Genomic DNA, 27,727 nt, shown 5'->3' on the forward strand with positions numbered 1-27,727 from the left:
CTGATTTAGCTTTCCTGTCCCTGTTTTGTAACAGCCCACTTCTGGGATGCTTTGTTTCAACTGAACAAGGAAATGGGGGAAATGCACTCAATTCACTAAGGACTATATATGCATTTTTCTGGCTGGCACAGGTGTAACAAATTGCCCTTTTAGTCCTGTTTACTTGTTTTTCTCATTCGGTCACAGGTAGGTTCTGCTCCTTGGTGATCAGAGAAGAGCCCTGGATTCCGTGTTGCTGTCTTGTGTTGTGATCAAGGAGGCATGTAGCAGAGGTGATGTCCCTTTGGTGCTTGGGGGCTCTGCTGTACAAAGCTGTACTTCGGTTGATTTGAAACGATGTTTCCAGGTAACTGTGAAAAGTTGTTGCTTTTACAATGAGCACTGAGAATTTGTCATCGTCTGCCATGTCAGAGCATCAGCGTGTCTAAGCTGGTGGCTAGATACATAAGGGGAAGAAAAGGCAGCACTGAGTACTGGAAGAATATGAATTGGTTTAGTTTCATGGAAGGGACAAAATTGGGGTAAACAAACCCAGTTCTTCTGAAACTGAACCCTGAGTGGGTGACTTGTTGGCTTTATATAGTGGACATTTTGCCCATCAAGCAGTTCAGGTGCAGACAGGGGAATGGCTGATGTGTGAGGTATTATATGTTAAGGAGGAAAAATAGAAGGGATTAATTTATTAACAAACCTCACTTTTCAAATGAGTGCTGCTGAGGTAGAGGCTGGATGGGATGTGAATTAGATTCCCTGCCCCCCCCCTCATTTTAGTAACCATAAATGATTGCCTCTGGATCCATCTCAAAAGAGTACAGTGAACCATTGCTTACAGTATTGTAACCACTTGTACATTTGCTGGTGGAAAAGGTAAAAAGGTTTGCCCTAGAGCTTGGTTGTGGCTGGAGTGCATCATTTAATCTTGCCCTCTTGTGCTGCTGGAGGTCTGGCTGTAGGCCTGAGCACAAGCCCCACTGGCAGGGCTGGAGCAGGCTGAGGAGCGACTGAGCCTTCTGCCCTGGGAGGTGGCTGTTCCTTCAGCCCTGGTGCCCATCCATCTCCTCACTAAGCTAGCTGGCACACAGAAAACTGCTCCCTCTTTTTCTGGGCACAGTTTCTGCTGCTGCAGTAAGTTGAAATGGCCTAAGGACTGTCTTTTGCAGCAGTGACCTTCCTGCAAAACATGATTCCCCTAGAAGTCATGACTTGCTCCTGAGCTGCATTCGGTGCAGTTGCGCTGTGCTTGCCTGGCATTGTGGGTGGTGAGCATGGGTTCAGTGAGGCAGCCATGTCACTTGTAGTTTGTCTTTCAAAGCAGACAGCTTAAATATCAGATTGGTGCTTTCTCAGTGCTGCGCTGTGGGCTGTAATTTCATCTGCTGCGACACTGTGAAGGTGACACCTAAAAAGGTATGTGCTTCTTTCTGGATGTCCTCCCTGTATCTTCTGCATGCATAACTGGAGGCACCATTTTACCTGCATGTTGGCCTTGCTCAGCATGTGGTTGCTCAGGAGCCTAGCAAAACACTCAACATTTTTCTCTGAAACGCTGTTAGAGAGAATTTCAATGTCATATTTCATTCATCCCAAGCACTGCAGTTTCTGCAATATTGCTGTCCTTTGTCTTCTCTGGTCTGGAACAGTAGAAGCATCTGTTTATGCCATTGATTTGGCAATTATTAGAAGGACATTGAGTAAAGGACACTATTAATGGAAAGGAGGAGTATTCAAAGACCGCTGCCAGTAAGGTCTGTGTTTTTATTAGTTTTGCAGATTCATCACTGATTTTGGAACTTGGTAGCAAGTTGGTTCTCTGGATCAGTCTGTAGGTTAGCTTAAAGATACTAGACAAGGGCAACAGGAGTATTTTGTTTGCCAGAGAATTTCAGCTTGGTCTTTGCAGATGAGCTGAACTGTGGATAATGATTTATTTAGCTGAGCTGATAGGAGTAAGTTAATATACATGTTGAGAATTCTGCACTGATGGTGTATGGGTAGAAATGAATGAAATGGATAATACAGTGAAACTATTTGGTGAAAAAATTACTGGCATGGGAGTTGCATTTCATTTAGGTGCTGATGGTGAAGTAGTACTCAGTTAAGCAGCAAATTTCAAACCTGTGAGCTCTCGTGATGGCTTGCTTGAGACCAGATGTACAGTGCTATAAGGCACAATGTCAGATCCATGAAACAGCTTTGACTTAAAAAGAAGGATGGAAATGAGTAGCTGAGATATTTTAGGTAATTGCCTTGAGCAACAGTGATGGTTGTATTGGAACAGCTTCAGTAAGTTATAAACAAGCTATGGCTGAGGCTAGCTCAGGCAACTGATAATTTGCACAGTGCCTGGCATAATCTGGTTGGAGAACAGCACACATGGTGTGTGCAGGCTGTACTTCTTGGTGTCTGCCCTGAGCTCCCTTACAGGGAGTGTGTGTACCTGCAGAGGGTCTGGTTCTGGTAACACTTCCCATCTCCCCAGCTGCTTTAGTTTTACCTGAAGTATCTTGCTACAAATACTGGTTTTCACTGAGTAAGACTTAAAATGGGGTTTTACCCATTCAGCTGCTTCTTGTCCTTTGGCAGCTATAAAGGCTATGAAAACTGATAGTTATGGAGAAAAAATGTTATTGAGGGATCTTGGAACAAAGTAGTATTTTACACTGGAAAAAAAAAACCCACCCAGATTTTTCCTTTTTTTGGATGGATGGAAGAAGGGAAAACATGACTGAGGTAAGCTGGACAAGGATGGCTTTCTAACATCGTCAGCTATACAGGATTTGGATTGTGCATAGAGAAGACTGGCTCTGAAATAATTTGTTTTTCAGAACCTTGCTCTGTAAATTTCAAGGAAAGGTACTGTTTAAGGTAACTGGAGATGAGAACAACCTAAATGTATAGAGACATCCTGTTCTGGAATTGGACATACCTTGACATGTGAGCATCTCCTTGTGCAGGTGTTAGGTTAGAAATCTGGTGGTGATTTGAATGGTCAAATTCGTTAGTACTTTCTTGTGTGAAATGTATAAAAGAGTTGAACATAGTAATTGAGTTGCTAATTAACTTGGCTCTTAAGCATGGCTTTTTGGAAAGTAATGCTGCCTCTTGTCCCATTCCTCATGGAAGGGCAGGGTGTGCTCTGGCTGATGTCCATGGTGACCTGGGGCATTTCATGCCCCACAAGAAAATCTCCGAAGTGAATGTCTTGTGCCTTAAAGCACCTGCAGATCCTGTGACTTGTTTGCTAGGCTGCTCCAGAAGGAGGACCTATTTTGTGAAGAGAGCATAGGGGTGTCTACACCACCTTCTTTCCCTGGTTACATCCCCTGCATTGAAAACTGAAAGAGAAAATACCCTGTTACAGACAAGCAGGTGCTGGGGCTTGATATGGCATAAAGAAAGATGTGATTTCCTACTGTACTTTGCTAGGTTTGTGTGGTCTCTACTAGATTTTAAGAGCTTATTTTGACCAAGAGCTTATATTTTCCAAGACAAACCTGAAACTCATACAGAGTTGGTGCCTTCTGCTGCTTCCCCTGACTTGCAGGGAAGAGAAACATGTGAAAATGGAAGTGGCTTGGCTTGACTCATTACGAAGCCCCTAAATAATACTTTGTGCCTCATGCACCAAATGCTTAAAATCCTTCTATTTTGGAGTTCAAGTTAAATAATCAGGCTAAATGGCAAAGCATAGAAGGTAAAAATGGAAAATCCAGTGCAGAGTACATCCCTTTGAAAGTATAGCATAAGATATGATTCCTTAGGATAGGGCTTTCCATAGGATGGAGCCATGCTATGGGGATGAAGCCAATTGAATTAGGGGGGGTAGAGCTCACCTGCAGGTAATGTTGGATATTTGGAGATCTGGGAAGCTGAAATGAAATCTTCAGCAGAAGAAATTCTTTTAAAAATGAGAAATGCCGGAAACATCATATAATCCATGAAAAACATAGCTATTGCTCTCCGTTTTTACACAAAAAGCACCCAAATGCTTTGTTAATGAGAAGCCAACTAAAGTGCCGAGCACAGGTAGATCTGTGCAGCCCCGTGGTGTTGTGCTGTGTGCCACTTGTCATTAGCCTTGCCAGCTGCTGCTGCGTGAGGCTATGTGCAATGTGGAAGGGAGCCCTGGTCTGAGCTGCCGAGCTGGGGCTGCTGGGTGCCTCGCCTGGGGTGCTCTGGAGAGAGCTGTTGTGTTGCAGTCGATCTGCCCGCAACCAGTGGGAGCGGAACTGGGCACTAGTAAACGAAGGCAAAATGACTGAAGGGAAGAGACAGCATCTCTGATGTGCCGCGGCATTATCTGTCTGGCAAATACCTCGGACAGGGATCTCCATCTGGCATGGGCTTGGCTGTCGAGGAGTGGCTGCTGCCATGGGAACAGAGGTCCCTTCCTGCCGGAGTGCCAGGGCCCTTCTGCTGGGATTAAACCCGGGACAGCTGCATTATGGCAGGCAGAGCTGCTGGCTCCGATCTTGAGCTCTTTGTCTTCACAACCTATCACCTGCACTGCTGCTTGTTCCTTGCTAACATCACTCTTATAGCTTCAGAATATGGCTAAAACATTACGCTGTACTCTGCTTTCAGATGCTTGGAGTGGTAAAAAAGGAATAGGGATTTTAAACATCGTTGGGGGAGCAATGTGTGCAACTGGGGTCACACACAGCCAGTCCCTCTCGCAGGGCTCAGCTTTGTATTCAGATGTGCTGGCCGGCGAGCTGCAGACATTCCAGATACTTGTGTTCGTTTTGGCTGTATCCAGGCACGCACTCACAAAGAGCAAGATGCGTGCAGTGAAGTATAAATCCCGTCCTCTAATGACTGAAAGCACCGTTGTGTGCGCATACATGCTTAACAGATTGTATAATTAGCTGGCTTTGTAAGCAGGCAGCATGTGTGATTCTTCAATAGTTATCTAAAATCTTATGTGGTGTGAGGAGTGTCTGCGGGTCCTTAAGCTTGTTGTATCCATGCACTGGTGACTGTTGGGCGGAGGAGAGGGGGCTGCATCCCCTGTGCCTGGAGGAGACGGGCTTCCCAGGCCCAGCATCATCACCTCTGCCTTTCCTCTGAGCCCTGGGCTGGCAGGCAGCTCTTTCCCCTTTGGCTGCCGGTGCTGGGCTGGTTTGGCTGGCTGCTCTGTGGGTGTGGGGACAGGGTGATGGGCTGTCCCCAAATGCAGCCTCCATGCAGTGTCCTTGAAGACAGGCTCACCAGATCATGTAGTCATGTGCTTTAGTGTGCACAATGTGAGTTGCGACTAGAGCTCTTCTCTTGGCCTGTGAGTTTGATTAGTCTTTGGCTCAGGCTGCAACCTGATTTTTATATGAAATATTTAATTCAGAAATGTTAATCCTGGTGGTCACAAGCCTCACTGCAGAGTTATCCTGACCCTGCAGCACAGGAACAGTTGGGCCTGCTGGCAAAGCAGCTGCTGCTGCAGTGCTGTGCCTGCTTGCTCTTGGGAGAGAGGTATTGCTAACCCCAGGGAGCTGGTTGCAAGCAAGTAGGAAAGCTGGGGTTTACTGCTGCGGAGGAATGCGACAGGTTGTGCCGGTGTCCAGGAGACACGGAGGGTGGGAACGCATAGCAGGGCCCAGGGCTGCGTGCTTGGGATTTCACTGGAGCTGGGGAGGAGCCAGCAGGGAAGCGAACATGACCTTGAAAATCCGTATCGAGATGAAAAGGTGCAGTCAGGGAGCACATTCCTCTGCCGGCTGTGCTGTGCACAGTGCTCTGCCCAGCTGGGCTGACAGCGCGCGCTGCGGCTGCACGCAGCTCCGACAGACAGCTCCTTGTCACGTCTCCAGGAGATCACTTCCTGCAGTCGGTGGCAGGGTGTCCGTCGGTCCCACGGCAGGGCTGGCGTGATCTAAGGGTGCGCGTAAATCTAAGGGACCAGCTTCTAAAGTTGACCATTTCTATGCGCTTCATTTATAAGTAGTAATGAGTCTGAAGGCGGTAGGAAGGCAAAGTCTGGCAGCTGGAGAAGTTGGGCCACTCGAGAAGACCAGTTTTAATTATGATTCCATGGCAGATGAAGCTCATCTGTGAGTTTGGTGCCCAGAAATCTGGTGAGCAGCCAGACAGCTCATCACAACCAACAAGGGGGCGTTGTGGTTTTCTCCAGTGCTGCTTCTGTTCCTGACACTCCTCTGTTGCTGGCATGCTATCGACTGCTAACCCAACTGTAAATTGACTCGGCAGAAAAGTCTGGGTACTCTTGTGTTGTGTTACTGAACGGAAGCAGTTTGTGGGAGGGCTTGGAGGGTGCAATAGGGGAGAGCAGAGCTGCTGGACTGGGAAGAGGAGCAAGGAAAAGGTGTGTAGGGTGGAAGGTGGGAGAGATGCTTTTTATGGGAGTGACAAACCATTAGCCTGGCTCAGTTGCTGATGTCTTTGTGCTGTGGATCGGACACAATTCTCCCTGCCCCTCCTGTACTAGTACGTGTCCTTGTACAGTCATATGCTGATTCAGGTTAAGAAACTGCATTGCCTCGAAATTGATCCTTTTTTAAAATGCTTTTTGGGTGCATTTAATCCTGAAGCATGTCCCAGGAAAGTGTCACGGTACAGATAAAGCAACTCTTGTAGTGCAAAAAAGAAATCAACACTTACTACTACAACTATGAACATGTGCTGCAAAATGATAAATGCTGCATTCCTGAAGAAATCTAGGTATCATTACAGCTTGTCTGTGACTTTGGCACTTTTATTGCTGAGACTGTGCTGCAACTTTGGGAGCAGATACTTAAAATCTGTTGGGTTGTTTTTCTCTTGACAAGGATAGAGTAAAAACCTCTCTCTTTCTCCATGGCTATATGAACTTACTCTTGTGTGCTGTGTGTTTTTTGTTAGAGGAATTCAGGCGTTTGCCAGAGTCTTTTAGATAATTCCTTTCTAAATGCTTAGCTTAAAGCATTTGGGCAAAAATCTTGTCTTGCTTATCAAATTCGGAACCTTTTCAGTTTTAGAGGATCTAGATGTGTGCTAGGAATTTGGATGTGTGGTAATGATCTTGGAAAGTCTGTTTTTTAGCTACTGTGAAATGGTGTGGCCTCTGCTCAGGGAGATGGAGCTTGGCTCATTCTTGCTGGCTGGGGCAGTCTATTCGCTCCAGTAGGTGAAGACTTGTCTTCCAGTTGAATGTGCTGAATTGACTTGCTGAGGAGTGCGATAAGTAGTCTTGCCGTCACCTCTGATGCTCTTGTGGAAGTAGTATTTGGTCCTGTTGAGTGGCAGAGCTGTCAGGATTGGTAGGCTGGCATGTGCTGTATCTAGTTGGGTTACAGAGAATATGCTGCGTGTCCGCAGCCTGCTCCTGGGCAAAGCACGGGATGGCACGACCACACCATTTCTCTCAAAACTGGTGGACTTGCTAGCCAGCTTCCTTGTTGGTCTGAGCTTGATGCCATAACCACAGCTTTCGTTTGCCATGATACTTGATTAAGATGAATGTAGCATCTTTGTTTTTTTCTTTGAAGTTACTCAGCTTGTGAGGCCAGGATGAAATGCAGCCTGTTCTGCTGTGATTCACCTTCTTCACTTCTTAATGTGGAGCAATTAGTATGGTAGTACTGAAGCTGGTGTCTCTGCTGTCATACGAGGCAGGAGCTTGAATGAGGTACAGAACCTTTAGACTTGTTAGAAGCTAACTTTTTTGGCAGGCTATCATTATAAACCTTGAAACCACTAGTACTGAAACAATAACCACCAGGCATTCAGTTACGCTGAAAATTGAGGGGAGAGGATCGTTAAATGCCAACCCACCTACATCCTTCCAGTGCAGAGTTTGTGACTTGGTTTTGAGGAGTGAATTGCCTGCAGGACCACTGGCTTGCTCTCAGCTTGACTTAGCAGAATGCTGGTTGTCTTCTCACAGTCACTTAATGTGGCTGTAGGTGGCCTTGGCTGTTGTCATTAGCTCTGTGACTTCCAGTGGTGAATGCCCAGTACTGTTGAGGTGAAACTTTCCTGTACTATAGCACCAGTGCCAGTAAGGTTATAATGTCATCACCAAAACCAGAATTTAGTCTTCGGGGGCTACTCTGATTTTATTTTATTTTGTTTTATAAAAAGTTGCAATCTTTTGCTCTTCCCTGAGAGGGAGTGCTGTTAATCTGGCCTTTTTGTTTTTTTAAAATGTGGAAGAAGGTTGCTATTTTTTCCCCAAAGTTTGGAGGTATTGCTAGCAGAGTTGACTCTCTGGAAGAGCAAGAGACTGACTACAGAGAAAGATGAATTTGATAACAGTGAGACGCTTCAGCACACCAAAGCAAAGGTAATATGCTAAGACTATTGACAATTGATTTCTTTTGTCGAGAATATTTCTCTTACGAGAACTATTTCATAATATGTTTTATTGCTTCCAAAGAGATTTAGAGTAGTTGACTTAACTTTGCTGTCAGGAGTTGATAATCTTTCAAGGTGCAAACGAGTTTTGCATATCTGTTGTATGGGGAAGAAGCGGGGATGGGAGAAGTAGGAATACAGCAATATCAAAAAGACACAATCTAAGGTGGTTTTAGTCACCTTCACGAGAGCATATTGGAAAGAGGAAGATTGTTCCTTGGGAAGGAGGTTCCTGTGCTTTTTTCTCATATGCTAAAGTAAAATAGTCTTACTATTAATGTTTAGCTACTATGTAAGGTGTGTCTCTGACACATACCTAGACCATGAAGTGTGAGCAGCAGTGATGAAGTGGTACCTATGCTGTCTTCACTTAGTGGAAAGAAATGCTGTGCATTTTGAACTGAGGAATAACTAAAAAGCTTTTGATACCTGGTACCTCTGTAAAGGTCTATTGGACATTTAAAATAATTGATACACCGCATTAGGTAGAAACTTGGTTAACTACTTCAGGCCAAAACATATAGCAGTCTCTTCTCCACAAGGCTTTTGCAGCAAAATAATAGTCAGTTACCCATGGTAAAAGATGACACTTTCACACGCATGTATGCACACATTTAAAGATGCCACCTTGCTTTTTTGGCAACCAGTTATAATTTGTGATCAGGATATCGTTTATTGCTCGTGCTTAACTGCTGAGCCCTTCTACTTACATCCTCTTTGAACAATTGATACCAATGGCATCTGTGAGCTTGTGTTTGTAGAGATCCTCAGATAATACTCCCTGCAACGATTTTTGAGTCGTAAATAGTTTTGGGAAATGAATTTTTCATAAGGAGTTTTCCCTTGAATTCTGAAAAATGACATGTTGCCTCTGGGACCAGGAGGAGCATTTTAAATTTTGAGTAAGACTAAAATGCTTCTCCTGATCAGGAGACGAGGCAACTCAGTATAATGAAACTTGTGCTGAATTCAAGAGTTACTATCCCCTTTCTCAGTCTCATACGCAATGCTTTAGGAAGACTCATTTATTTTGCCTGCGGCTGTGTAAATTCCATGCGAAGAAGAGGGAAAGGGTCTGCACCCCCCGGAGGTGAAACTTTCCTGTACTATAGCACCAGTGCCAGGGTCTGCACCCCCCGGAGTGCAGTGTCCCTGGAGGAGACTGTTGGCTGTGGGCTGGTGTTTCGGGAGGGAGTGGGCAGCTCTCCTGGTGTCACACACACTCCAGCTGTGGAGACTCCCTGTGCACGGGGGTCTCCCACACTGCTCCCGGACCTGGCAGCTGGGAATTGCAAGGGGTGCTACGAGCAGTGTCCCAGTTTCAAGATACCGTGGTGCTGATATGTTTGACTTTTGCCTGTGATGAAATGATTGTTTGTCCTGAACCTGAAGACGACTTTCACCTTAGTAGCACTGTTCCAGAGTCTTGAAAGTAGACAGTACCAAAACCATAGTCTTTCTCCCAGTTGAGCTGTGGTCCCTGAGTCTCTGGCCTGTGCCTCTCTGCAGATAGACTATTTTCTTTCTTCCTGGGCTGAGTGCTGGGCATGCAGATCTTCAGCAGGCTGCTTGTGCCACTTTGGAGCTGGCAGAAGGACTGCAAGGAGGCTTTAGGCTGTGTGAGACAGGTGGGGAAAGGGAATGCAAAGAGCAAGTGCTGTTATAACTTCTATGTTAACACAAATATAATCTGTTGGCAAAATATATTGATAGTGGATCATTCAAAATAAATGATGTTTGTAAGAGTAAATCAGTTAAACTCACTTGGTGATGCAAATCTCATTTTTTGCTGTCCTCAAACGAGTGAGCAAACTTCAATAGTTGTTGATTTGTATTATCTCCTTGCAATGTGTGAAGTACTGAGCTATGTTTTGTGCTTTGTACAGTTCTGTCTATAAACACAGTTTGGAATAATTTTTTGTGGCTTAACTACATAGTAAATCAAGGCCTTGTTACTTTGGATGAAAAAAGTACTAAACCTATTAGCTTTATACTCTTACGCTTCTAACTCTTTGCATCTCCTAAAGCTTTACTCTCCTGAGGTGGTTTTAGACATCTGTTCTTGTTTTGACATTTCTGTTTATTTTTATACAGTATGGCCTTTCAGGAACTGAGAAGGCATTGCATCAACACTAGTAGATAGTAAAGCTGATATTGTGAATTCCAGCTGCTTAAGCACTTCAGCAGTTGCTGCATCCGTGAGCTGAGTGCTGTGTAACCTGGCCTTTCTCCTCTTCAGACCAGAAGTGAGGTGCCATGCCTTCATTTCCAAAGGCTGTCTTCAGTGCTAAGCCGCAAGGCTGTCTGTTGAAAGAGTTTTGGTTTGCCCCTCTTGAAGGATATGGCATGGATTACAGTTTGCAGGGCAATGCCTATGCTTAAGTATGTGTTCTCTATCTTGAATTCACAATTGCTTTGCAACTAGAAGGATTTTTGTTCTTCTGTGTTCTCCACTGCTCCAAGATCATCTTGACCAGGCATCTCCACTGATTCTTACAGGCAGCCAGAAATATTCCTGTTAGTATCTGGTACTGCTGAGTTTGCAACAGCATTGAAGGGGCCCATGTCCTCCTATGACTGCACTTAGGCCTCTTTGGGGTTCGCTTGACTTGGTAGCTTCCTATGTGTAGCTGGATTGAGCTCTATCTAGACAAGATTTCTGAGTTGACAGGCTGCTGTCAGATCAGAGAGCAGTGAAGTAATGTTTCCAGAACTGATCTAGGCATTGCTTGAAAGCAAAGTGGCTGCAGCTGATCTGAGGGCAAAGAGCAGAAGAGGCTGTGGTGATGCCCTGCTGCTTGCCTAGACTATGTTCTGCAAGTGATGCAGAACAAAGCCTGCTAATGTTGCTGTTTGGGATCGAGAACATCAAATAGCTATATAACTCAATAAGAACATTTATAATGCAGAATTAGCAAGCAGGCAGTCCTACTAAAGCTACTGTACAGAGTTAGCAATTAGCCCAGTGCTAGTAGGTGAACCAGGGAGCAGCGTACAAACTACATGCATGTAAAACCAGTTTCCTGTGCTTCCATTGCCCCTTTCTAAATAGGCTTCCATACTAGCAATGCTTGGTTTCTACACTGGATAGACTAGGGAGCTTAGACGAATCCAGTGATGCCATCTTAGAGTTGTCTATTTTCCAACTTCAAATGCCATGTGAATAAAGGGCACAGGAGCTGGTAGTACTGCGGGAGGTATTTGCTGTCATACTGCTCTTTTTCACAGTAGAGATAGAACATGCTGGTAAGAAATATAGCAACATGCGTTGCTTCTCAAAGAATTAAGGTTTTTAATCACCATACATGAAGTGACAATTCAGTGCCCGATGAAGTCAGGTTGTGGGGTGAACCGCAGATCCGTTCCCCTCTATAGACATCCAAATGGTCAGCCCAGTGCTCCCTCTGGATCGCATATCCATGGGATAACGTGTTCCTGAATGCTGAGGTACAGCAATTGTTCAATACATGCCTCGTTGCCAGAATCTCAAATGTTTATCTTTTTCTGACAGTAGCTATTGGTTCCCTGCTATAGGAGCTGTGTTGTGGGGGGGAGTCTGTCCTATACACCTCTTTATCTTGAGGCATCTTGCCAATGTAAACTGCTGCCAGCCACACTGTAGGCAGCTTTCAGAGAAGTGGGAGTGCAGGCTGCAAGAACAGAGACAAGCCTTCCAGTTCATAATCTCCCAAATATGTCAAAAACTAGTTTAACTACTCTGGATGTTTGGTAGACAATTTACCCCTTACTGTGAAGTGACCAGTCGCTGCCTTTGAGAACAGTTGAACCTCTGAGTGAAGAGGGAGCTGACTTGGTTTTAGTTAATCTATTCAGGCTGTGCAGGTGGCAAGGCTGCTTCTCATCCTAGAAGAACTGAAGGCAAACTTAAACCTCAACTACTTTAAAGACATTTGAGTTACTTGCATGGTTAAATTCCAACTCTTGCATGCTTTTAGTTTAATAGTGTTGCACTGTTCTTATTGAGTTGTACCTTACACTTTTATATCTTTTCTGCTTAATCGGTTCAGGAAAGTATGCAGGATATACAGGCTGGCAGGCAAGTTAATGTTGTGAGAAGCCTCGGCTCCCGTTTCCTGACTTTTTAACCTTGAACTATCCCAGGAATGTTGCGTTCGAGTGATTAAGAAGGTATGACTGACCTCCTGCCTCTCTCCTGCTAGCAGAACCAGTTTGTTAATCTCTGGGAATGATCTAAAATCTGTAAGTGGTTTTTGATAGTCTTCTCCTCGCAAATACCTTAGTAGTTCTTCACTTCCAGGGGTAAATGATTTGTACTGAAAAGAAATGCATGGGCAAACAGACTGTCACTGTGTGCAAAGAGGAGCTTGTAAACATGCAAGCCTTTTCAAAAGTGGATAGAACAAGCAAGCAGCTAATCATATCATAGAATCATAGGATGGTTTGGGTTGGAAGGGACCTTAAAGATCATCTAGTTCCAACCCTACTGCCATGGGCAGAGACACCTTCAACTAGACCAGGTTGCTCAAAGCCCCATCCAACCTGACCTTGAACAATTCCAGGGATGGGGCATCCACAACTTCTCTGGGCAACCTGTTCCTGCACCTCACCACCCTCATAGTGAAGAATTTCTTTCTTATATCTAATCTAAATCTACCCTCTTTCAGTTTAAAGCCGTTACCCCTTGTCCTAGCACTACATGCCCTTGTAAAAAGTCCCTCTCCAACAGCTAACTGTTAGATTGATACATAGGAGGCATGCCGGTGGGGTGGTAAATTGTCTATTATAGCTCAATGCTTCCGTGAATCTCAGTAATAGAAATATATTACTATTAAAAGTATAAATGTATTTGTTTGGAATGCTTGAAATACAGGCTATTGCCTGACTTCAGGTGTCTTTGGTGTCTCCTGATCTGCTTTCTGTAGAATCTACTTGGGCAGCACATGACTAATTTCTGTAGAAAAAGAAGAATTTGGATGTTACCTGCTCATGCGAAAGAAAGAGGGTCTAAATTGGCAAATTACATACAACTCAAGATCACCTTAATAAGGTGCGGGGGTTATTCTCATGTGCTGGCCAAAGAGCAGTAGAGGACATCATTGAGTTCTTGAGTGTCAGTAAGACTGTTTAAAATTAAGATAGCTTGGAAAATAAGCTCTGAGGATAAATGTTGGGCTTGCTTATCCCAGAGGTGGCCCAATGCATGGAGTGCCAGGGGCCAGGAGGGAGATGCAAGATGAGAGATCTTTGGGAGGCTGAGAAGATGCTCAATAACCATGGCAACAAAGGAAACCACTTCTGAAAAGAAAACAGCTCTGCAGTCTGAGTTGCTTGAGATGTTGTGTTGCTTTTTTAGGGTGTTGCTATTGGTGACATTTAGGTTGTAGTTTAAGCAAATTTGTTTGGTTTACAGCAACAACTTCAAGTAAGCTGTTTTTCTCAGACTTGATCGCATTTTACTGTAAGGGGTGTAGTTCTGTTCCTAGTTATCCTTTATCCCAGCAAGACCGGGACCAGGCTGCAATGCTTGGAGCACAGTTAAGAAGCTTCCCAAATTTATGGGCACTTCTTAAAGGCTTCTCTTTGTTACCTGGGAAGCGCTTTCCCATTCATAGTTCTTGCCTGCTCATGGTGGTCCTGAATGACTCCTTTCTTCTCCCCTCGGTGTGGAGGTCTCCCTTTCTAAAACCACTGTAGTTGCTGAGGTTTTGGTGCAACTGAGGGTGTCGTTGGCCCAGAGCTGCCTGTTGTGTCCCTGCTGAGGACACTGGCTGTTAAGGATGAGCTGTTCTCATCACCTTTTCCCTAAATTGCAGTTGGAGTGGGAATCCAAGGGAGTGTTTCATCGTGCCCGGGTGTGTGGTGATGGGGTGAGGAAAGCTTTGCCAGCAAGATCATAAACGAGGGCCTCTTCGCTGCCACACCTCCAGCCTTCAAGGGCAATTCTCCCTGCAGCGAGAGAAGATGCTCCCAGGGAAAATAGTTACTATAGTGATGGATAGCCCTGGTGTGGTTGAGGGTTGGATCACCAAGTTGAGTAATAAATGTGTAGGAGTCTATTTTTAAAATCTTTTGTGAGGAAGAGATTGCTGTAGTCCTAGAAAATTTGTCTGCAAAGTGATAGGTTTTTGTATGCTGAAGTTTAAAAATAATCATTGTCTGTCTTGAGAATGAGATGACCTCATTAAAAACAAAGAAGCTTGTATGTCATTGTGTCGAGACTCCTGGCAGTGGTTCTTGCAGTAGCCTTCTGAGTTACAGTAGGAGCTCTACCCATTAACAGCTTCCTCAAAACTCAGACCCATGGGGATTTTGTGTACAGCTACCCCAGTGTCGCAGCTGGAATCGAGGTGCTTTTAGCCCGTTCTCTAGCCCAGTCTGTGTAGCACATCCTGGCACATAATGAGCAGTGAATTTTATTCAAATGAGAAATGAAGAAATGTTGTGTTTAAAAAAAAAAATTGAAGTAGAAGCCACTGAAAATAAAACCTGACTCCAAGCTTCTCCCACAAAATGCTGGGTTTAAAAACTATTTGGTTTTGTAAGAGAGATGGTATGAGTGGAAATATCTGCCAGAACTCAAAATTTCATTATCTTGCTTGACTTCTTGCCCATGAAACCTGTATGCCTCATACACTTGCTGTGTACCTGTGAGTGCCGGAGGGAAGGGGTGAAATGAACGGAGCTGTTAAGCTGTTAGGTTTCGGTGGCTAATGCTGTAGCTGTAAGAGGAGCTGACGTGAAGGTCCTGAGTGGTCCAGGTGCTACCTTTGTTCCTTATGCAGTGAGCCGCTGCTATTGGTACAATAAACTGTAGGAAAATCCCTGGTCTGTAGTTTCGCCTGTATAGACTCATGAAGGATGACATATAAGGCCATGTGATCGGTATTGAACTGATTAAAATAAGGCTCTACTGTTTAAATGGTTTCACTGTGTTATGGGGGTTTGAGGAACCCTGCAAACATAGGGATTAAGTGGGTTTATGTACAGCATAGAAACTTGACAATCTACTGTAGGTTTATAAATGCTTAACATCTTGGTGACCCAAGCGCACTGTTTGCTGTCTGCACATGTACGTGCATGCACATACGTACTCACAGCCATAAGCCTAACTAAAAAACTGCGTGTGGGTTTGCTAGTTTGCTGTAGGCCACCAATTGGCACTGAAATCCAATAATTACAAAAATAACACTTCCTGGTTTAAGAAGTTCAGAACTGATTTCTGTTACCTTTGTAGTTAGCTCCAGATTTGTAAGTGGCACAGTTCACCCATCTCCTGCTCCTGTCAGGAACCTCTGTGATCTTAAAGCCGTGTTTAACAAACCTTCTGTCGATCAAAAACTTATTATACAAGGATTATTTGCCTTCAGTTTCCTGTGTAATGAGGTTTTTGATTGACAACAGTGGAGTTAAAGACTATAGAAAGGCTTTCTGAATCAGAGATGAGCAAATTTCCATTTAATAGTGTTTGCACATGATAACATTGGCTTCCAGTTTTATCTGTGGAAGAAGCTGAAGGTGATAGATCAAAAACTATAAGTAGTATAGAAACCCTTCTCATTTAAAAATGATGTGACTTATAAACTAGAGCTAGGAAACTAACTTTCTATTTCCTACTGTGGGAAAGGGATTTGAACATCATTTGCCATACAAATACTTGAGCTATTTGGGGCAAACGTTTTGCAAAGATGGAAGTGTCTCAGTGCGTTCACTGGCTGGTAGGTGGGCAATGGCTTTCCCCTCAGCCTGCCTCTGCCTGAAGACCATAAGATACTCCTCAGGTTAGGAAGTTGGGTGATGCTGTTATCTTTTACCTCTGTTATCAGGATTACTTTCTGAAATGGTGTCCTTGACTTGCTGTGTGTGTGGTGGTTGCTGAGGGTACCTGGTTTCCAGGTGTCCTAATGAGCAATTGCACTTGAGTAAATTTGAATTTCCTGAATGAAATCAAATGAAAAAATAACATTGAAAACTAAGAAGATATGATGGAAATTGATAAATCTAGGTTGCTGTGTCTTTTCAAAACACTAAATGTTCCTAAAAATGACCCTGATTAAAACTTAGCTCATGGGGGAAGGGCAGTCACAGGTAAGATGAACATGAGATACAGGTGAGTTGATATGAGATGAACATGTGAGTTACTTCTTGGTGAGCTAGAAGGCCAGAGTTAGGCTATGATTTACAAGTATCTTCTCTAGCTCAAGCTGGTTTCTCTTGTAGGAACTCCACACCAAGTTTAGCCTCCAGCTTAGAAGCAGATGAAGCACTTCAGGGGTAGTTCTGGTCTCACTGATGCTCTAAAGGGTACTAGAGCAAAGCGAGCATGGCTGGAAGATGCAGACAAACTCATGTGTCTGAAAGTGTCATCTCTTTTAACTAGACTAGTTTGGGTTTGATAAAAAATGCTATACCTACAGACTTTGTTTTCCCCCTTGGTTCCTTCTTTGTGACTGGAGATCAGAAGTCAAAGTTAGGATTTTCTGAATTTTTCGGTGCATTGCTTTCTTTTGAAAGCTGGATGAATATATCTGGAGGTTTCCCAAACAGAGGAGGGTAAGGGATGCATAACCATTTTGTAGGTTTCCTTCCTTAGTTATAAGCACAGTGGGTGAAAGGGGCGGTTTTTCTAGATTGCTGCTTTGAGCCTAGCTACAGAGGGGACCTATTATGTGATAACATGGTTTGACTGAGTTGATGAGATTTTTCCAAGGCTGCTAGGAAGCTTTGAGTTGCAAAGGAGATGTTTCAAAAGGAATAGTTCTGCAGATGTGCCCTAGCTTTAACTTCCCAAATGCAGAAACAGTCCTGTTTTATGCAGAAATAATACACTAACTGCATCATGTCTTGCTGTGAGAAAGAAACTTTACCTTTTGCTCGTTTAATCTGTCATGCTACATTGTGAGTGTGCTTAGGGGAGATGCTTGATTTTGGACCCCTTCTGGAAAATTAGTTTATTTCAGTCTTCATAACCCCTAAAATCATATCTTAAAACAAGGAAATAATCTTTTTCTTTTTATGCTTTATTCATAGTCTGGCTACACAACATATTGCATGTCTTTCATCTGTAATTGTAGCATTGCTTCTTTGATTTGTGCCAGTTTTTCCCACAACAGCAAGGGAAAGGAGTTTAGAAGAGTAACTAATTTGGTTATGAAGCTGCAGTTATTAGGGGAAATAGCTATATGGCATATGTTTTCTGTAATAAATGGAATTACTCTCTTAATTCTAAAACTAATTACTCTTCTGTTTGCTAGATGAATGACAGATTTCTCCTTTAATGAATACTTACTCCTCCATACAAACGGGATAGTTGCAAGCTTGCGGTCAGCCAGGGATGACAGCACTAGTCCGTGCTTGGTGGTGGGTGCTCCTTGTGAGATATGCTGAAAATCTGAATCTCAGAGGTGAAATTATTGTCCATTTCTGAGCCCTAGTAACTGGCAAGTCTCCTGTTGGCTTGTGTCATTGCTATACCAGACTGATCCTGCCTTGCTTTTTCTCCCCTTTTTCCAAAACTCCAACTGAAAGAACTGACTGCCTGTAGTTTATGCATTACACTTCATATGGAAAACAGGAATAAGCATCCTTGAGTTGCTTGGTCCTGGCTTCCTATTGAGTCTGACAGTTCCTGAGCACGTCTAGAGGGGATTCAGCTGCTTCTAGGAAAGTAGGACTGAACAAAAGCTGAGCAGAAGCTTTGAGTTTAATACTAAACTTTGGAGCATCGAAGTTGGCACTACAGCGCTATTCCCTGATGAAAGTAGTCCCAAGTCCTGGGGCTGATAGTGCAGCTCAATGCGGTTTTTAAAAAAATAAATATGATTTTCATCTTAGATGTGATTCTTGGGCAGAATTCTGCTGCAGAAAACTCCGCTCAGTGTGTAATACAAATTAAGCTACTGAGCTATGTTTTATACCTGCAGCACACCCTCACCTAATATACTTCAAGTATGGGTTTAATTACTGCCCCATGTTGAGGGATGTTTGCTTGCATCACTCACCAAAAATGTTGACCACTGTAGCTGGGACATGGGAAATGCATGGTTTCTGGTTTAATCAGTCCATAGGGCTGAATAGAAGCTGGTGTGCAGGGTTAGAGACTGTGCAAACCCAGGATGATATGACACCTCTTCTGGCAGAGCTCTCTATAAAAGTAGCAAAACAGCAATCATAAAACCAATTCACAGCAATATTTTGAGTGTTACTAATCAAATGATGCACTGGAAGAGACCACTTGGACTTTGCGTGGCCTAGATGGCACACTCTATCCCTGCTGACTTCAAATATATTTTTACAAATAAATAAATACTAACTTTTCTTCCTTTCCCTTGTTCCAAATAACATTTAATAAGCATTAAATCTAGGCTTTATCACGGACCATAGGTGAAAATTTTTCACTGAATTTTTTTTACAAAATATTTGGCCATGGAAGAACAATGTCATGCTTATCAGGGCAAGAAATACTTACTACAGCAAAGTCCTCAGCAGTTATGTTGAAATACCATCAAGCTGGTTTTCCTGATGTGTATGAAGTTGAGACCAGCCCTTAGCCCTTTTAAAAGTCAGCTTGATTCTTAAGTCACAAGAAAATGAGCGGAGACCAGTTCTTGTGGCTGTTTCTTGTTCTGTTTTTTGCAAATGCATGACCATCCTGAAGACACCAAGGTTTTTCTGCATTTGTTTTGGTGGGCTTGAAGGAGAAGGCAACCTCAGGAGCACCCCCATGTCTGCAGGCACCATCCTGCTTTGCCTAGGGAAGCTCAGCTGTGGCCGTGCCCTGCCGTGTGGCACAGTGGAGATGCCGGGGCAGCCAGGGCAGGGCAAGCTGTGTTCCCCGTTACCTGCCGTGTCGTCCCAGTGTGTCTGTGCTACTCTAAGGGATGAGGGCAGGTCCTCCGGAGTCCAGTGTTCAGCACTGCTCCTTCCCTCTTCCCTACCTGTTCTGCTTCCACTTGCTTTTATTCATGTTAGCAGCTCCATTTTCAGAGAGGTGAAAGTGTTAACCCTAGTGTTTAAGTTAAAATTGCCAACACGTTTGCAACAGCACTTTCATCTGTGTTATCTCCAGAGAGTTACTTGTATCTGACCCTGCTCTGCGTTTTTACCCTTGTGCATCTTTGACTTGATCAACTCAGAGCAGCACACACTGGCTACTCTTGGGTTGAAGAAACAGCTTTATCCACAGGGAAAAACATGGGATAAGGGACAGCAATCAGAGATTGCTATTGAGATTCTATTTTACTTTCAAGTAATCTCTATTTTCTATACAAACGTGCTTTTGGTACACAGTCTAGATTAAGAACAGTAAAGATAAACCTTTCAGTGAAACTTCATTGAGAAAGTTTCACAGTTCTGTGTTGTGAAGCTGAGTTCTTTTTTGCACTGCAGAGCTTTAAATTAAATTGAAATTTTCTGAGAAAAGTGATTCAAGCACTGCTTCAGATGGCAAAGGCAATGTGTTGAAAGTGAAATGCAGCAGCAGCAGGTAAGTAGAGATCTTAGTGGCTTATGTAGCTTTTACAGAAATGTTTCCACCTCGTTCTTACCGTGTACCAGACTTCCAGGTCATGGTTTGGGGGGGAATTGTTAGTCATTAAATGTTGATTTTGTGTCGAACCTTTTATGGTTGGAGGCTTTTTCCTAAAATTCCCCTTTACACTAATGAGTGACTGTAAGATGTTAATATGAGGCTACCAGTTGATTGCTCAGTGCCTCCAGATGATGAAGTATGCTCAAGTGTGCTCAAAACTTAAAAACTCTTTATCTATCTAACTGCCAGCCCTGCTGAATTACCTTTGGATATGAAAGACTTTCTGCAAACCTGTTTGGTCTCTTACAGTGGGTTGGAAAATTGCTTTCTTTAACCACGTTACCTTCCTGTGGCGTGCCGCTTGTATGTGGCAGAGTTCGGTACAGTTCCATGGCTGCTTTTTGACCGAGTTGCTCTTGGTATGTGCAGCATAACTGCTAGAGAGGGGCTGTGGTGGTTTACGGTGTGTCCTGCGCTTTCTGCCCAAAGGGCTCTTCTGGTAAGTTCGACTCACAGGCCCCAACATGAAGTCATGACCCTCCTTCCAGATAGGCCACGTGCGGTGTGGTTGTGTCATGGACCTGTGGGCCTGTGGCATACTATGCTTTTGGCAGCTGGATATGTGAGATTCCTGCAAGATTAATTCTTCCTGGCTTGTGCCTCCCTGCAGTGATACACTTGGTTAGTAGTTTTGGTGCAAGCTGAACCTCATTAGCTCAGAGTCAAAGGGAGAAAAGGGGCATGGTTTTGGTGACTAAAATCTGTGGGGTCACCCAAGGAACGGGTACTCTAAGCTTTGTTTTTAGCCATACAAGCCTTCAGACTGTTGCTGGATGTGGTCTCTAATAGGAAAAACTCATCAGAGCAGTATTGCAGAAATACTTCCTCATTTGGATGGAGTGGGTTACACATTCTCGTGATTCTGAGAAACTAATCTAGTTTGTCATTAATGAAACAGAACATATTGCAATGCAAATGAGTGGAGTTGCATGACAAGTGGTCCCACAGTCCTCAGCACTTGCTATTGATTGTGCAGTCTTAATTATTCATGCTATGCAAATTGCATTTCTCATCTTGCTCCTTCTTGTCTACATATTTTTGATACAGGACTTGCCTGCAAACAGTCTTGTTCTTTCAGTTGAGAGACGAGGATTGTTTCTGGCAAAGTTCTTAATGTTCCTTTGTCGAGCAAGTACTGGCTGAGCCAGGCAGGGCTTGGGAGCTCTGTCAAAATGAATTCATCTTGCTGTAACTTCAGATGAAGAAAGGGAAGAGTTTGTGGAGTATTATTTGATAAGAACAAAAGCCTTAAAATAGTTTTCAACTTTCTTTGTTTTCTATACTGCACCTTTTTTTCTATACTGAAGCCCTTGTAGTACTTGTTTTCTGGTCAGTTGTTTGGAATAGACATGTGGGAGTGTTCTTTTATTCATCCTAAGTATTTTGCATTTCAGGTATACCAAACCACTAACCTTTGCAGACTGCATTAGTGATGAATTGCCTTTAGGATGGGAAGAAGCTTATGACCCTCAGGTTGGAGTTTATTACATAGACCACAACACCAGTAAGTGACACGTTATTGTATTTTTACAGAGTGATTGTTCTGTGCCTGTTTTAAAATACACTGAACACAAAACCACAAAATCGCTAACAGCATGCTTTAGAGTAGATGAGATCTGCAGCTTGTGAAATCCAATCTTGTCCTCCATCGTACAAATTACTTCCCTCTCTAAAACAGGAATTTGAGACCGTTTGGTTTTCCGTCCTCAAATCAGCAGTCACGTTCAAGCTGATACTATGGACACACCTCTGTAAGATTTGGCTCTGCTGAGGAGTCCGACTAGGTGGCAATGATCTGGAGTTTGTTCTTAGCCTGGAATTTGTCCTTGTGGCAAGACCATTGGAAACAGTGCAAAGGTCTTGTGTTTATTCCCCTGGCAGGGATAAACTGCATGAGCTCCCTGAGCTGTAGCAGTTCGCACTGCCTTTACTGGAGAGGAAACTCTCAAGTAGGCTTGGGATATCCTGAAAGGTGTGCAAGCTGGAAAAGAGTTAAGTTCAGGCTTGTGGTGGGTTTTTTCTGTATCTTCAAACTAAGCCACTGCTTACTGTCTTTGTTAGATTGCTTGATAGACCAGAAGTGTTAAGCTTTATGAGCTCATTTGAATTATAAGAAAATACAGAACTTGATATATGACTACAGATGTTGTTAGGAAATGTGTATTGGGTTGTGCTAGAACAAATCCCCTGAAAAAAGCAACAAACAAAATAAATCAGTGACTTTGGTTCTCTTTAGAGAACAGCTCCAATTGTAGTCCAGAAGTTCACAGCAGAACCATGCCCAGGCCCTTTTGAGGGTGTTTGTAACTCATGCAAAGAGAAAAACTTTTAAAAGACAAAAGTGCTTTGAAGTTTTTTTGGGTTTGTTTTTGTTTTTTCTTTTTAAATCTGCTTCTAGGACTTCAACTGAGAACTTCGGCAATTTTTTTCCCTGCAAGTTACAAGATTTTTTTTTAAATAAAAATGTGGAAGTCTGGTTTTTCTTTTTTGGCTATCTTCACACCCTTCCCTTTTTCAGAAAAGCCACATTTTCACCTGGGCTCAGAATGCACCTTCCAGGTTTTAGCAACTTCTCTTGGTTATTAAAAATGCAGAATGAAGAAGGTCTATTCTCAAAAAGCACTAACTCCCCTCTGCAATACAAAAATCAAACATCTCCAGATGTGAAGGTGACACAAATTTTTATTTAGAGCTTATGTCATCCCAATATCACAGTGTTTACATGTCTTTAAATGGCTTTATCCTAACTATTTTTCTGTGAGGCAGGGGATGTTGATTTTTCCTTTTACAGGAAAGGATAGTGGGGAAGAAGGGGTAGACAAGTATACAGAATCACACAAGGCAGATCTGCAGGGGAGAGGACTGGACAAAAGGTGCTAAATTGCAAGACAAATTGGGATCTCCTATAGGTCTGTAAGACCATGTCTTGTGTCCATTTTGCTTCCACAAGAAAGCACTCTGGAGAGTTAATGATGAGGTTGCTTTTTAAAGACAGTAGGAATCTTAATGCTTTTTCTACTCTCACTTGGGACTGGGTTATTCCTGTGCTGACCACACTTACAAAAGGAGTAAGAGCTGAGTTTAGAAGTCTTGGTAAGAGTTCTTTTTACCTCCTTCCAAATGAATGTTTTCATGACTGTGTGCAGCCAAGGAAAGGAGAAGAGCCTGGGCAAGCTCTCCAGAGGAGTCAAAAATATGGTTGGACTTCTCTTCCCTTCTCTGGTGGTTGGAGGTTTGCTGTATCAGGTGCTGGGATGTGGGAGGTGCCTACCAGGGTGCTCCAGTCCCAGAGACAGGGGTGTGCCACCTTCCAGGGACTCTGAAGGGCTTTGCTGTGTTAGGCAGCAGCATTGGATTAAGAGGTTCCTGCCGATTCAGTTTTACCTGCACAGTGCTTTTGGGGAAGCTGTTTGTTCCCTGTCCCTTCCTAGTGAAATGTCTGTGGGGCTCGGTGGTTTTTTCCCTTGGATCAGTTCCCTCCTCTGGCTTATCAGGCAGTGACACGGACTGTTGCAGTAGATGTAAGCCTCTGCAGGTGCTGTGGGAGCTGGCATTGTCCCCAAAAGAAATAATCTTCAGCTCACCTTCTGAAGTAAACATCAGGGTCACCTCTGATGACAGGAAAAACTCGGCTCAAGTAAAATGAGAGGATGTTTCCAAGAGTCTCTTCTTTGTTCCCTCTGAACTTTCACTTCGGTTTGAGATGTATTTTTATCTTCTCATTTGTCTTCCCCTCCTATCCACACTGGAGAAAGCTGAGCGCTTGTCACTGTGGCCCATCCTAGCAAAAACTGGGGCATTAACTTACTCCACTGGCTTTTGCCTAAACAAGGATGGCTAGCTGTGGTCCTGGGGACACACAGTCCAGGTACAGGAAAAACCCCTTGAACTGAAGCCTGCTGTGGGGACGTGGAAGTTTGTCGGACCTCCTGAGTGTTTCAGCTGGCAGTAACTGCAGCATGTAGGTGGGACAAACCAAACATGATCTTAATCGTACATTTGAGTTGGCCCCAGGGTGAATGCACAAAGATCCAGGTCTGAGCCCTGTGTGGTCTGGGGTAGTTACACCTGCTCTGTGCCACTCGAAAGCACCACAGGCTTCAAGGGCATGCAGAGAAGACTTCAAACCACGCTGACACCTACTTAATAGCAGTTGCTCTTAAAAAGTTTCACTTCTATGGGATGCCAGAGGCTACAAGACTTGACCTAGAATTTCAATTAAAAGGTTGAAAAGAAGAGAAACAAAATCATGACCCTATTTCTTATGCCAGCTCTAATCCAAATCATGATAAAACAAACCATATCTACTTACCTTCAGCTAATCAAGAGGCTCATCTTTGTGGTTTATGTTGAAGTATCCTCTGGAGAGTGTCCAAAACCATCTTCCTCTCCAAGGTCTCTTGCAGATTCCCTGTGCAGGAAGGAACCGTCATCAGAGGGTGTGAAGGGGATGGAGGCATGTTGGTTTTTGCTGCACACTGGAAGTATTTGAGACTAATTATCATAAAGAAGCCCAAGGACAAACCTAAATTAAATCTAAAGCCAGGAGCATTAAAAAAAGCGAGATGGAGAACACTTCTAACCTTCTCTCGGAGGCAAAATAAATACAATTAAATTTAATTGAGTACCCAGAATATTCCTAATACAGTATTAATGCATAGCCCTGAGTCTCTCTCTCTGGGAGAACTTCTTTGGAATTTGATTTGCACAGAGAAACGATGATTTTCTTGCCAGATGCTGATGCAAGCATAGTAAGACTACATTCTTCAAACATGAAACAATCAGATTTATTTATGACAAGCTCAACATTAAATTAAAAATACACAAGACAAGAAATGATGTAACAGCATGCATTTCTGTAGTCCTTTCATCTGACTTGTGAATGTATTTTGCATTTCTCAGTAGCTGGGACAGATCGAGAGCCCTTGGCCAATATTTTCATAGATTGTTATTACATGTTTGAAAATCAAAGCTCAGAGCTGCAATCAAGGGGAACAGTTAGTGCTGTGATTACTGAAAAGGTTGAGGTGAATATTTAGAAAAATGGGAACAAAGCCGTTTCAGTACATAAGTGCGTTGTCCGTCCTCTCCACGAGCTGGCTGCCAGGTGTTCACTTTGTCAGGTGGTGTGTGTGTTTGGGGCAGTGTCAGTGTTTCACCACCTAACGGAGGTGTACAGGATGAGGCAGATTTTTATAGTCGTCTTCCTAGTCACTTAAATGGAGGGATTTCCCTGCAGCAGCTTCCACTGCCTTTCTTGCGATTATAGGAAGAATGGGCTGCTAGTTTAAGGGAAAGCTGGAAATAACCAAGCTTGAAGAAGCCACAGGTAGACTTGTGCCCCAGTGTCCTGAATTAGACTTCCAGAGTTGTGGGTACTTTTGCCAACATACTCATTAAGCTTGAAATTAAGAGTCCTGAGTCATGGTCGCTGGTGCTTGTTCACGCAGTCTGGTCCAGGGAAGCTGCGTGTCTGGGAATATGGGGGGGCAGCTCTCTGCATAACTCGCAGCAGACTTTCCCCTTCTGGTTCAACTATGGAGTAAAGGGAGTTACTCCATCTGGGTGTGGGTAATGGTTATCTGGAAAATAGGATCTGGAGGCAAGACGAGAGACAGGAGCCTATGGTTTTCGGACTGTCACAGTTGATACACTGCTCTGTCTTCCTGACTTCTCTCTTAGAGGGAGCAAAAGAAACCATAGTGCTGTCTGGGAGGGCACCAGCACCTACAGTTGGCACTAAGTTCACAACTTGAACTTTCTTCAAGTTATTTTTGGGCAGTTTTTCAGGTCCAGGCTTAGCTTTAATATTACATCAGTTGAAATGTTGCTTCTGCTAGCAGGACCTATAAAGGACTTTGTTGAAATGCTTCTACAAACTATACTGTTAGTGTCTAAAAGGGTTTTTTTAATCATCTTTTGCAGCTTCTCTGGGTTTCGCTATGTAACTTGAAATGCCATGTGTTCTTTTGGATCTTGAGATACTGTTAAAACAAGCTTTTGCTGGCGTGTCCTGTTAATTTTCTCCTCAGCATGATCATGGACAGCTTGTGAAAATGGTTGAGTGTCCATCCCTTGAGTAAAATCCTTTATTTCTAGTTCTGCTCCTGGGATTATTGTCAAACTGTTCTCTTCCCTACATCCTGCGTATTGCAGTGTTAGTCTTATGCCTGACTTGCTTAAGAGCTGCTCATACCTTCCATGGTGGCAGTTTTTACTAAATATTTAAAGAGGCTCTTAAGATATGCAGATTAGATTCCTACTGATAGTTTCAAGCAGCTCCTTTTTATTAATTATTCATTATGTGGTAACTAGGCATCTTTATTCAAGCATGGTAGTTTAGACATTTTAGAGCACTTAGTCAACTGAACATTGGAACCTGTTCCAAGCAAGAACATAATAGCTTTGAAAGAGAAATGAAAAATATTTTGTACACTTCTTCACAAAACTGAGACAAATACTGACAATAAATTTGCCTAATTAGTATTAGGACTAGCTGCATGTCTGTGACCTTATGCCTTTTTCATGATTAGAAACCTGAAAAGCAATGTGTTGGTTGTGTTGGGGTAATGGAGATGGAAGTGGTGTAGCTGTTCATGACTGCGTTGCCTATGTTACCAAGAAATATTTTCCTTAAACTCCGCCTCCTGTATTCTGCAGTGATTTACTGCTGTGCCTGCTTTCAGTGAAGGAAATGTTTACTCCCCTTCTGAGATGCTGTTTATATAATGTCATTTGAGATGCTTTCATGAATACATTCTGTGAGTTAATGAGTCTTTATTTTTACTTACCTATGGAATCTGAGTGAGAAGGTTTTCTTTCCCCTTTTTAATAAAAGCCACTTGGCAGCCAAAGAGGACAGGCAGAGCTGTAACCGCTTTCATGTTGTCAGATGCAGTATAATGCAGTCGTGGCAATGATGTTTTCTGAAAGTTTATCAGTGAAATAGTAGAGGTATTTTATTAGTAATATTATAAAGCAGTTACAATAAAGATAAGTCTAACAGTCAATGTCAGTATCTTAGAGCTTTTGTGTTCGCATGCTTGTGTGGATGTGTTAAGAGGCAGAACCAGGATGGCTTCAGCAGCAGAGGAGTTGGCAAGTTGTATGATGATTTGGTCATGAATTGTTCTACACAGTGATTCAGCATGCAGAGCTTATTGGAGTTCATTGTGGATCAATGGTCACCTCCTAAGAAAAAAGGAGAATGTCCTTATTCCACTTTCTTATTAGGGGATGGGGCAAGGGGCTATTTTAAAATATTTCCATAAATGGTGGAGCTTTTCCAGGCAGCAGTACAAACCTGCTTTCCATTGATCTTGCCTCCTTCTGTTTTCTCTCTAAGAAACTACACAGATAGAAGACCCTCGTGTGCAATGGCGGCGGGAGCAGGAGCATATGCTGAAAGACTATCTTGTCCTGGCCCAGGAGGCGATTGCTGCACAGAAGGAGATCTATCAAGTGAAACAGCAGAGGCTTGAATTGGCCCAGCAAGAATATCGGCAGCTGCATGATGTTTGGGAGCACAAACTGGGCTCTCAGACCAGCTGTGAGTAGTTAGCGAACTCTTATCCAGTGACTTTCTCAATCCTGAACCCGCTAGGACAGTAAAATGCTTGAAGCTGGTCCTCTGATAGAGCACTGGGATGTGTTATGCCAGGTCACTCTCCACGCTTGCTCAGTCTGTCTCAAAAGCAATAGCTGCCTAGCACCTATTTGGTAAAGGATAATTGTTATGAAACACTATTGTGGTTGGCTCAGTCACTGGAGCCAGTGTGCAGATTTTCAGCATGGGCTTCAACAAATGTG

At 43.4% G+C, this 27,727-nt stretch overlaps 1 protein-coding gene across 1 annotated transcript in view; it reads left to right on the forward strand.

The window, feature by feature from the left end:
• The first annotated feature begins 293 nt into the window (after positions 1-293).
• Positions 294-27,727, forward strand: part of WWC1 (WW and C2 domain containing 1) — a 60,153-nt gene continuing 32,719 nt past the window's right edge. The window contains exons 1-3 of the mRNA XM_009318517.1: positions 294-346; positions 21,313-21,422; positions 27,264-27,467. Coding sequence (XP_009316792.1) covers positions 27,317-27,467 — 151 coding nt within the window. The 5' untranslated portion in view covers positions 294-346; positions 21,313-21,422; positions 27,264-27,316. The remainder of the gene's footprint in view (positions 347-21,312; positions 21,423-27,263; positions 27,468-27,727) is intronic.

This window comes from Pygoscelis adeliae, unplaced genomic scaffold (genome assembly GCF_000699105.1).
Source record: "Pygoscelis adeliae isolate BGI_AS28 unplaced genomic scaffold, ASM69910v1 Scaffold42, whole genome shotgun sequence".
Taxonomy (NCBI): Eukaryota; Metazoa; Chordata; class Aves; order Sphenisciformes; family Spheniscidae; genus Pygoscelis; species Pygoscelis adeliae.